The sequence below is a fragment of the Caretta caretta genome, chromosome 5 (assembly GCF_965140235.1).
Source record: "Caretta caretta isolate rCarCar2 chromosome 5, rCarCar1.hap1, whole genome shotgun sequence".
Lineage (NCBI taxonomy): Eukaryota > Metazoa > Chordata > Testudines > Cheloniidae > Caretta > Caretta caretta.
The window spans coordinates 48,275,532-48,288,098 of record NC_134210.1 but is presented as its reverse complement, the minus strand read 5'-3'; the positions used below and the strand labels follow the sequence as shown (position 1 = coordinate 48,288,098).

The 12,567-nt window shown below is 40.7% G+C and overlaps 1 protein-coding gene across 10 annotated transcripts in view; it reads right to left on the bottom strand.

Annotated features, from left to right (window-relative positions):
* Positions 1–12,567, bottom strand: part of POC5 (POC5 centriolar protein) — a 52,240-nt gene that overhangs the window by 7,283 nt on the left and 32,390 nt on the right. For all 10 annotated transcript variants that reach the window (XM_048851531.2, XM_075128521.1, XM_048851535.2 and 7 more), the window contains 3 exons: positions 8,247–8,351; positions 6,722–6,901; positions 4,095–4,257 (listed from right to left, as the gene is read on the bottom strand). In XM_048851531.2, coding sequence (XP_048707488.1) covers positions 4,095–4,257; positions 6,722–6,901; positions 8,247–8,351 — 448 coding nt within the window. The remainder of the gene's footprint in view (positions 1–4,094; positions 4,258–6,721; positions 6,902–8,246; positions 8,352–12,567) is intronic.

Here is a 12,567-nt window from a genome sequence, read left to right as displayed (position 1 = left end):
CCTAATACAAGTATCAGAGTAACAGCTGTGTTAGTCTGTATTTGCAAAAAGAAAAGGAGTACTTGTGGCACCTTAGAGACGAACCAAATTATCTGAGCATAAGCTTTCGTGAGCTACAGCTCACTTCATCGGATGCATACTGTGGAAAGTGTAGAAGATCTTTTTATACACACAAAGCATGAAAAAATACCTCCCCCACCCCACTCTCCTGCTGGTAATAGCTTATCTAAAGTGAACACTCTCCTTACAATGTGTATTATAATCAAGTTGGGCCATTTCTAGCACAAATCCAGGGTTTAACAAGAACGTCAAGGGGGGGTAGGAAAAAACAAGGGGAAATAGGTTACCTTGCATAATGACTTAGCCACTCCCAGTCTCTATTCAAGCCTAAGTTAATTGTATCCAATTTGCAAATGAATTCCAATTCAGCAGTCTCTCGCTGGAGTCTGGATTTGAAGTTTTTTTGTTGTAATATCGCAACTTTCATGTCTGTAATCGCGTGACCAGAGAGATTGAAGTGTTCTCCGACTGGTTTATGAATGTTATAATTCTTGAATTCTGATTTGTGTCCATTTATTCTTTGACCAATGTACATGGCAGAGGGGCATTGCTGGCACATGATGGCATATATCACATTGGTGGATGTGCAGGTGAACGAGCCTCTGATAGTGTGGCTGATGTTATTAGGCCCTTTGATGGTGTCCCCTGAATAGATATGTGGGCACAGTTGGCAACGGGCTTTGTTGCAAGGATAGGTTCCTGGGTTAGTGGTTCTATTGTGTGGTATGTGGTTGCTGATGAGTATTCGCTTCAGGTTGGGGGGCTGTCTGTAGGCAAGGACTGGCCTGTCTCCCAAGATTTGTGAGAGTGATGGGTTATCCCCCAGGATAGGTTATAGATCCTTAATAATGCGTTGGAGGGGTTTTAGTTGGGGGCTGAAGGTGATGGCTAGTGGCGTTCTGTTATTTTCTTTGTTAGGCCTGTCCTGTAGTAGGTGACTTCTGGGAACTCTTCTGACTCTATCAATCTGTTTCTTCACTTCTGCAGGTGGGTACTGTAGTTGTAAGAATGCTTGATAGAGATCTGGTAGGTGTTTGTCTCTGTCTGAGGGGTTGGAGCAAATGCGGTTGTATCGCAGAGCTTGGCTGTAGACGATGGATCGTGTGGTGTGGTCAGGGTGAAAGCTGGAGGCATGTAGGTAGGAATAGCGGTCAGTAGGTTTCTGGTATAGGGGGGTGTTTATGTGACCATCGTTTATTAGCACTGTAGTGTCCAGGAAGTGGATCTCTTGTGTGGACTGGACCAGGCTGAGGTTGATGGTGGGATGGAAATTGTTGAAATCATGGTGGAATTCCTCAAGGGCTTCTTTTCCATGGGTCCAGATGAAGAGGTCATCAATATAGCGCAAGTAGAGTAGGGGCGTTAGGAGACGAGAGCTGAGGAAGCATTGTTCTAAGTCAGCCATAAAAATGTTGGCATACTGTGGGGCCATGCGGGTACCCATAGCAGTGCCGCTGATTTGAAGGTATACATTGTCCCCAAATGTAAAATAGTTATGGGTAAGGACAAAGTCACAAAGTTCAGCCACCACGTTAGCCATGACATTATCGGGGATACTGTTCTTGATGGCTTGTAGTCCATCTTTGTGTGGAATGTTGGTGTAGAGGGCTTCTACATCCATAGTGGCCAGGATGGTGTTATCAGAAAGATCACCGATGGATTGTAGTTTCCTCAGGAAGTCAGTGGTGTCTTGAAGGTAGCTGGGAGTGCTGGTAGCATAGGGGCTGAGGAGGGAGTCTACATAGCCAGACAATCCTGCTGTCAGGGTGCCAATGCCTGAGACGATAGGGCACCCAGGATTTCCAGGTTTATGGAACTTGGGTAGTAGATAGAATATCCCAGGTCGGGGTTCCCAGAGGTGTGTCTGTGCGGATTTGATCTTGTGTTTTTTCAGGGACACAAATCAGATGTCAAGAATTATAACATTCATAAACCAGTCGGAGAACACTTCAATCTCTCTGGTCACGCGATTACAGACATGAAAGTTGCGATATTACAACAAAAAAACTTCAAATCCAAACTCCAGCGAGAGACTGCTGAATTGGAATTCATTTGCAAATTGGATACAATTAACTTAGGCTTGAATAGAGACTGGGAGTGGCTAAGTCATTATGCAAGGTAACCTATTTCCCCTTGTTTTTTCCTACCCCCCCCTCCTCAGACGTTCTTGTTAAACCCTGGATTTGTGCTGGAAATGGCCCACCTTGATTATCATACACATTGTAAGGAGAGTGGTAACTTTAGATAAGCTATTACCAACAGGAGAGTGGGTCTGTGTGTGGGGAGGTGGAGGGTGAGAAAACCTGGATTTGGGCTGGAAATGGCCCAACTTGATGATCACTTTAGATAAGCTATTACCAGCAGGAGAGTGGGGTGGGGGGAGGTATTTTTTCATGCTTTGTGTGTATAAAAAGATCTTCTACACTTTCCACAGTATGCATCCGATGAAGTGAGCTGTAGCTCACGAAAGCTTATGCTCAAATAAATTGGTTAGTCTCTAAGGTGCCACAAGTACTCCTTTTCTTTTTGCTAATACAAGTACTGTAGTTGAAAGTTAAACTTAGAAATGTAGAATTATGTACAGATAAAACCCTGCATTCAAAAATAAAACAATGCAAAATTTTAGAGCCTGCTAGTCCACTCAGTCCTACTTCTTGTTAAGCCAATCGCTCGGACAAACAGGTTTGTTTACATTTGCAGGAGATAATACTGCTCAGTTCTTGTTTACAATGTCACCTGACAGTGAGAACATGCGTTCTCATGGCACTTTTGTTGCTGGAATGATAAGGTATTTACATGCCAGATGCACTCAATATTCATATGTCCCCTTCATGCTTCAACCACCATTCCAGGGGACATGGGTCCAACTGATGGCCAGTTCTGCTCGATAAGAATCCAAAACCGTGTGTACTGATGTCTGTTCATTTTCATTATCTGAGTCAAATTCCACCAGCACAAGGTTGATTTTCTTTTTTGGTGGTTTGGGTTCTGTAGTTTCTGCATTGGAGCGTTGCTCTTTTAAGACTTCTGAAAGCATGCTCCACGCCTCGTCCCTCTCAGATTTTGGAAGGCACTTCAGATTCTTAAATCTTGAGTTGAGTGCTGTAGCTATCTTTAGAAATCTCATATTGGTACCTTCTTTGCGATTTGTCAAATCTGCAGTGAAAGCATTCTTAAAATGAACTTATGCTGGGTCATCATCAGAGACTGCTATAACATGAAATATATGGCAGAACGTGGGTAAAATAGAGCAGGGGACATAAAATTCTCCCCCAAGAAGTTCAGTCACAAATTTAATTAACGCATTATTTTTTAATGAGCGTCATCAGCATGGACGCACGTTCTCTGGAGTGATGGCCAAAGCATGAAGGGGCTATGAATTTTTAGTATATCTGGCACGTAAATCACCTTTCAATGCCGGCTACAAAAGTTCCATGCAAATACCTGTTCTTATTTACAGCGTCACCAGACAGTGAGAAGAGGGCAGCATTATCTCCTGTAAATGTAAACAAACTTATTTGTCTTAGCGATTGGCTGAACAAGAAATAGGACTGAGTGGACTTGTAGGCTCAGAAGTTTTACATAGTTTTGTTTTTGAGTGCAGTTATGTAAAAAAAAACTCTACATTTTTAAGTTGCACTTTCATGACAAAGATTGCACTACAGTACTTGTATAAGGTGAACTGAAAAATACTATTTTGTTTTATCATTTTTACAGTGCAAATATTTGTAATTAAAAATAATATACACAGATTTCAATTACAGTACAGAATACAATATATATGAAAATGTAGAAAAACATCCAAAATATTTAATAAATTTCAATTGGTATTCTATTATTTAACAGTGCAATTAATTAATTTACATATTCAGTGCATTTTTTTAAGCATGTAACAAAGCTGATCCCATGATAAGTTTGGTGCTGTCATACTCCTATTTAAATCCCCAAATTAAAAATAAAGAGTAAACTAATCCAAATGGCACTGTGAGCAATGCCATGCAGGGATATATTTTTACTTTACTTTTAATACTAACCATGGTCTGTCCTACTTTCTTTGCCCTGAAACATGGTCATTGCTTCTAGATTCAGTGCACACACACCACGCATAAAGGCTTTTTTCATGGTGCCTTCATATTGTTCCCTTTCACTATGCAGTCTCAGGATATCAGCTTTTGCCTCTTCCAGATTAACGTTTAACTACAATAAAGAGATAAAAACCAAAGAATTATTTTTATACACCTGTGAATACACAAAACCACCATATTATTCATTCAACTTTAAAAAGCCACTTTACTAATTCCTCAGTGTAATATATTCCCTCCATGACTTTGTTGTTTTAGAAATAAGATTAAATATAGGTCTCTCAAACACAATTGTTTGAATACCTCAGTCTAGAGTATGTACATGGCAAGGATGGAAACCACAGGTGCTACCATACCCAAAAAGACTAACAGTCTGTGCAGTCCAGTATTCAGACCCAACCATGATTAAAACCAGGAACTTCCAGGTCAAATCCTTGTAATGTATTTAACTGTGCTATACAATACCGTGGTATGGCAGGGGGAAACACAGCAAATACTTCTTCCTGACCCCACCTAGAGATCAGTCTAACTGTATCTTATAATTTTATCTTTGCTCCTGTAATGTAACCCCAGCTGTTATTCTTATCCTGTTATGCAAAGCCATACTTCCATGAACTTCCTTAACTGCATCCACAAACACATCTATCATTTTACAACCATTTGCAAAACACAAGGTCTGTGTTGGTTAAGGACAGATTAAGTTACACATGCATAAAGCAAGGGATTTGGATATTTTTCCTTAAGTTACATTTTCAAAATTAATTGTTTTCGGGCAGGATTTTCAAAAGCATCTAAGTGACTTAGGAGCACAAGTCCTCTTTGACTGTGCTTTTTAATTTCTTTAAATTGTAACAATCTTGAAAAGTAATATCACAGTGGTCTGATGTGTGATAGCTACCTTAGCTTAAATTTTCACACATCTTCATTAGGATGAAGTTGAGAGTTGTAAGGAAAATATCTTTATCAACTTTTAACAGAAAAGCAGTTATTATACAAAGATTTCTGTTTTTACAATATGATAGACTTGCTCATTCACAATAATAATCTTGCATTTCTATAGGACAGGGGCGGGCAAACTTTTAGGCCTGAGGGCTGCATCGGGTTTCCAAAATTGTATGGAGGGCCGGTTAGAGGAGGCTGTGTCTCCCCAAACAGCCAGGTGTGGCCCAGCCCCCGCCTCCTATCTGACCCCCCCCGCCACTACTCGCCCCCTGATGGCTCCCCCGGGACTCCTGCCCCATCCAACCTCCCCTATTCCCTGTCCCCTGACCACTCCCAGACATCCCACCCCTGACTGCCCCCTGCCTCCCCATCCAACCCCCCCTCCCTCATTCCTGACTGCCCTGCCAGGACCCCTGTTCCCTGCCCTCTGACCCCCCCCAACCTCTATCCACACCCCCAAACTCCCCTGCCCTCTATCCAACCCCCCCGTCCCCTTACCACGCTGCCTGGAGCACCAGTGGCTGGTGGCGCTACAGCCGTGCCGCCCAGAGCACCGGGTCAGGCCGCAGGTCTGCAACTGTGCTGCCTGGCCCCCAGAGTGTGGCATGGCACGCTGAGGCTGCAGGGGAGGGGCCGGGGGCTAGCCTCCCAGGCCAGGAGCTCAGGGACTGGGCAGGAGGGTCCTGTGTGCTGTAGTTTGCCCACCTCTGCTATAGGACCATCCATGAGAGGATCCGAAAGACTTTACAAACATTAATGAATTAAGACTTACCTACTTAACAGTGGTATTTGTATATGTCATCCCCTTTTTGCAGACAGACAAAAGGAGCCAACAGATAAATTAAGTGACTCATCTAATTTCAAACACAGATTCTAGTATCAGAGGGGTAGCTGTGTTAGTCTGTATCCACAAAAACAACGAGGAATCCGGTGGCACCTTAAAGACTAACAAATTTATTTGGGCATAAGCTTTCATGGGTAAAAAACCCACTTCTTCAGATGCATCATAGGTTCTGATTTTCCTCTCTGGCATAAGTGTTGAGTAACTTCATTTATATTGGTATACAACTAGCACTAGGGCCGTCCCTAGCCATTTTGGTGCCCTACACAGCTCCCTCGCGGGGCCCCAGGCCCCTGCAGTTGGGTGGGGGGCGGGACTGGCCACTTCCTGTGGGAAGTGGAGTGACCCGGTCCCAGCCTGCTCTGCTCCCCTGGCTTCCAGGCTTGGAATGGCCTCCCAGCTGGCGGCACAGCTGGGAGCCAGGGGAGCGGAGCAGGCTGGGGCCAGGTTGCTCTGCTTACCGCCGCCAGTGAGTGCAGGGAGCCCGACCCCTCCTGCAGGGGTGGGAGCCATGTGGAAGAGGCGGAGCAGGGGCTAGAGCAGCACACAAAAATTTCCTGGTGCCCTACACAGCTGCATACTTTGTGTATGGGTAGGTATGGCCCTGACTAGCATAAGTGACAGGTGACTCAGGCCTAGAAAGTTGGAATCTATAGCAGAGCTACCTACATAACCCAGATCTCCCAATTCCCAGTCCTGCAATTGGTAAAGGTTTCCTGGCACTCTGAAGAAAAGCAGTGCATTTATTTAAAAGTTTGTTTAGTAAGAGGCACTCAAAAAAAACACAACACCTTACCTCTGCAATTTTAGCTTCATAATCCTTGGAAAGCTGAAAACAGACTTCCTCAGCCCTTGACTGACAGGCTTTTGCTACTTTCTCTTTCCATCTTGCTTCACTAAGAGAGCGCCAAGCTGCCCAAACCCTCTTCATCAAAGCTATCTGGAACTGTCTGTCCGCCAGTTTATTTGCATATGCCTTAAACAGTAAAATATTACCAAATTATGTGTTTCCTATTTCTTTAATGAGCACTATGATCATTAAAGAGAATATAGTCAATTGTTTTGTAACATTAAATGGATTATAGCATAACAGATTATATGAAATATTGTAGTTTGTACTTTGTTTACATATACTTTAGCTGACACACCACACACATACTGCTGCCACTTCAGAAGTGCAAGGTACTTGTATGGAGTTACCGCAGCAGCATATGAGCATATGCTACACTGCATAGGAGCTATGCAGTATAGCACCTGCAGTCACAGTCGTAGCTGGAGATTCACATGTACCAGATGTCATTTTTAAAATAATTGAGTTTTCAATCTCTCTCTCACACACACACGAGGGATTTGTACCTTTTTTTTAAAAAAAAAATTAAATTATATTTTAAAAGTACCCGACACTCAAAATATTTTTCTAAAATGGTAACAGTAGATCCACTTATCCAGTCTATCAGTGAGATTAAAACAAAAAGAACAAGCTGAAGAAAGGCTGAGTAGCCAAAAGATGTCCACATCAGCCTCACAGCTACCAGCAAACTCTAGGTGGGAAGGGAGAAGAGAGAAAATGCTCCTCCCTTCTAGCAGCCAGAGGGGTTTTGTGTGATGAGGAGCGTCAGACTTCGCAAACACCATCAAAAACCTTAATGAAAAATGGAGCCCAGAGAGTCCTTACTGACTGGGACTCAGGTTGGGGTGAGAGGGGGTTTGGGAATTGACCCTGGACAGTGGGGCCTTTCATCTTTCATGTCAGTAATTGGCTAGTAGGTTTAGTTAGCTGACTATCAGACCCCAACATCTGTGAGAGTGTGGCTGACAGATGTTTTAGGGCTGAGGAAGAAGTGTGGAGACACCAAATATAGGGAAGAGGAGGACAACACCACAGACCTTAACTGCAAAACCAGCACCAAAATCAAATGGTTATAAGAAATGTATTTTTCACATTTCACATAAAAGCAATAGCTTTTATGACAGGATTTTAGAATGAACACTTTTATTCGTGCTCTTGCAGATACTGGGAAGATATCATCCTTACTAATATAGGTGGTAACTGACATTGTGATCAGCTATCAGCATAACCTTCTAATTAGTGATAAAAAGGGCATAATTTTGATTCACTTGTCCCTGCCATGACTATTTCTGAAAGTACGGTGTAATGTTCTCTTTTGAACTGATGCTCTTGAACTTATTCAATATCTTGTCACATAACTTTTCTATTTTGATGTGTCATTTCTTTTGATTGTAACAAGATCTGCAGTAACTCTGACCCTTTTCAGTTCAGAGGCTTATCTACCATCACATCTTCTGTTTTCCACACATACCTCTTGTCTGGCCTCCACGTGCTGAATCCGCCACCGTGTAAATGTTTTCATTAGCTCTATCCTCTCCTTTTGCTTGTCTATTGCATGGGACAAGTTAGTGATTACCTGCCAAAATATTTATTAAAGAGAAGATTTAGATAGATATTTTTATGCTCTTTGGGGAATGAATGGAAGTTTACTACCTGGATAAGTTATTTATCATTTTAATGAAATACTTCTAACAAGCTTTCCATGTGTCTTTTCCTTAAAAGAAGAACAATAAAGTTCAAATCAGAACTAAAATTAACTCAACTTCATCATTCAATGACATTGATACACTCAGAAGTTACACAGTGTAAAAACTTCTATCAAAATTAAACTGTTATTTTCTACTATATCTGCAAACGTATGTCATGAATGCTACACTGCGGCATCACTGAAGGAAGCAAAAACTTAACACAACACAGCAAGTCAGAAACAATGATGATTTGTATTACTGAAAGTTTGACATGAGGATAATATATTTGCTACCTCACAGAAGAATTATGGAAATTAGTATTTGAAAAGATATACTAAAATGGGTAAATATCTGTGGTAACTCAGTGGTTCCCAAAATTTTTACTTAGGTGACACACCTTTTCTCTCTTTTTGTTTTGCAATCCACCCAGGGTGCAGATTCAGGGCCAAACCTCATTAGTGCTGCAACCATAAGCACTAGGTCGTAACACTCAGAGCAGGGAGCGAGGCCAAGTCCCACAGGACAGGAGCCGCCACTGCGGGGTGAGTGCAAGGTGTGATTGCTTTCCATGGCCCCAGGCCTCCTCTGCACCAGACCGCATGACCCATCTTGGAACTGTTTAATAATTGGGCTGACAAATTTACCCTAATTGTGAGCTTAATTATAAGAAGATATGAGAGTTCATAAGATGTTACAATAACCTACAACATCAAATGTTTATTGAAAACAACCTGACCTACTTTCTATCATGAATATTATAAACAGGTGCAATAGAACCAGACCAAAAAAAACCCAAATTAGTCCAAATAGAAAGGCCAAGCTGATATGATTCATGGACTATGCTGAAATCATGCTTGGTAAAAAACAGAAGACGTGGAACTGGAAAGTAATGAACCAAAATTGGTGTGTCAAATATTAGGCCTAAATGGTGGACAAAATAATGAGGGAATGGGCTATTCCATCCCTCACTCCCTTTTTGTGTCCTTAAAGGAAAGTTTTGGAGGAAAAATGGAAGAACAGATAGATAGAGGCTACTTAAGCAAGCTTCACCATCATGGTTGCCACCCCACATTATCTCCTCAGACCATGGGTTTTATCATCCTACTCTTGAGGGATGTCCTAACGAGCGAGAGAGCGCGCCCAATGACATTGCCACCCCTGCCAGCTCCATCTTAATCCCAGCCACCACCTGAGATGAAATGGGATCAGATTTTAACAGCAGCAGCAGCTCCAGCCCATCTCACCTAACTTCTTCTCTTTTCCCCAAAAGGACCATTGTTACCATCTTTGATACCATTTAAGAGACAGTCAAACAAAGGAGGTTTTCCTTCTAAAACTCTCTCTCCAGCTAAAGGGAAAGGGAACAACACCTGTTAAACTGAAAGCCTCACTTAATACTTCACATTTCAGAAACTGCCATTGTTTTTCCTTCTTTTCTGTATCTGTAATAAAGATTAGAAGGTACTAAGCAGGTAAAGGTCTCTGTATACCAAAACCCAGACCTCGTTTAACACTATTTAAATGCTGGACAGTAACTGTTATGTTAACACGTTTGGCCCATTTATTTCATCTAAATAATACAGCAGGACCCACCACTTCAGACACACTGTGCTATTAATAATTTGCCACATAACTACCACTTTGAAGGACAGGATTAGAATTCAAAATGACCTTGATAAGTTGGAAACTGGTTGGAAACCAAGAAAATGAAATTCAGTAAATACATGCAAAGTACTACACTTCGGAAGGAAAAATAAAATGCAGAATTACAAAATGGTGGATAACTGGTTAGGCAGTACTACGGCAGAAAAAGATTTGCAGTTATTGTGGATTATAAATCAAATATGAGCCAAAAGTGTGATGCAGTTGCAAAAAAAAAAAAAAAAAAAAAGCAAATATTCTGGAGTTTAACAACAGGAGCATCAAATGTAAGACATGGGAGGTGATTGTTCCGCTCTACCTGACAATGGTAAGGCCTCACCTGGAGTATTGTGTCCGATTTTGGGTGCCATACTAAGAAAGATATGGAAAATCTGTCTGTCTGTAAGGCTAGTCAAGTACTGGGATAGGTTTCCAAGGGAGGCTGAGGAATTCCCATCACTGGAGAATTTTAAGAACAGGTTAGACAAACTCTGTCAGGGATGGTTTGATATACTTGGTCCTGCCTTGGTATGGACTCGACGACCTCTCAAGGTCCCTTCCAGTCCTACATTTCTATGATTCATTCCATTAATGTACATTTATCATAGAAGTAATGGACCAGAATTGCTTTGTAATCAAAGCCGTTACCTAGTGACTAGTGCAGTATTCCTATACCTCCATGCAGAAATTAACTCATGCTGTAGTGGTTGTAGTTTGCAGAAAACAACAATTTAAGAAAATTATGCCTTTTGAGCCAACTTAAGTTTAGCTCAAAAATACTAAAAGCAGCAATAGTAAAAGCCTATTTGAAGTATCTTAAGTAAGGCTGATCCTTCTTTAGTTTTTAAAGATTAGCAATTCATAATGTTGTATTTTGTGAAATCTACTTTGGTTAAACTACTTTGTTCTGCCTGGGTGTCATGGCTAATTTTAGCTTTTTGCAATTTCAGTATAAATGCTGAACTGATGTAACACTACAACGTAATCATGAAGTGTTTACAAGTCAATTAGAAAACAAAACCGTTTTTGCATATATTTTATTTAGTAGTTTACAGGCTATTTGATTTTCATGTTGGCAATATTTTTGCCTGTTATTGTGTTTACAGTGGCACATATAGCCACTGCCAACTTCTTAAAACTGTACAAGTTTAAGGCAGCTGCTGTAAATGAAAAACATTAAATACTTCTTGCTATTAAGACAGAAAAATCAGTGATAGATCTTTGTAAGGTTTTTAAGACTACAGCAAGAACCTAAATTATGAACAATTTTTATTTATGAAATTGGTAGGTGATTACTACTTGAAGTTTAAGACTTTGTCATTCTTGTTAGGAGAAAGGTTAAAGCAGTGAACAATTTAGGTCAACCTCTAAAAAGGCCTATGGACCAATATTTTAGAATTCATTCCACCAAATCATGCACTGAAGTGAGGAAGCAGAACACCCATCTACAACTAAATCAAAATATGCCATTATCATTACACAATTAGCTCCATAAAGGATACTGATGGACGCGATTTGGTGAGGAAGAGTTAGTCTTATAGGGGTAGAGGTGTTAATGTTGTAAATGCATCACCAGCAATTCCAATACATTCATATTAGTGCTATACAAGTATAATTTTTGCATTGAATTACTCCATCTGGAACTAAATATATCAAAATGGAATACATTGGAAGGATTGTGGGCCTGACTGAATGCAAGCGAAATTCCACCGGCAAATATGGGATTTGTATGCAGTTGCAGCAATTGAATGTACATGGTCTGCGTAACTGGGCTCTGTGTATGTCCAGTGAATCCGGGGAGTGTACTTTTACTCTTTCTACGTACTGTCTTTCAGTGGGTGTTTGTGAGTATTTTCAAAATAAATTGTTAAAATTCAAAATTCAGCTGAAGTGTTCTCAAGTGAAGGTTTTAAATGCTATTATGTAGAAGAGGGGATTAAAGTGGCATATGATTGCAAGATTCCCACAGTTCCTACTCTTTTATACCTATCTGTATAATACTAGTTGAATTCAAGACAATTGGTGTAGGTGCTGCAAGGAAATTTTTACTCTAAGACCACAGAACCATAGTGCTCATTTTATATCAGATTATACTAAAAGAAAACTCCCCCTAAATATGTAAGAGATTTCTTCCCATTTGAAAGATTATGTGGAGACCCATCCTATCTACACAAAAAAATTAAATTAAAGCCTTTAAACCAACTTGGTTGTAAGGGATGAGGTAAGTGGAAGCGATTTGTAATTACTAATCCAAAACAGTGTGATTTTCATGGAAGAAAAACCATAAATTAGGGACAAAACAGTAAAATTTCCCTATTAGTATTAGAGAATGCACAGTAATTATGTGGTTTACTGATAATGTTGTTTGAGTCTACCCTTGCTAAAGTTCATCCTGACTGGCTTGAAATACCCTGATGCTTCTTTTCTGACTAAGCAAGTAAGTTTAGAGTGTATAAATTACCT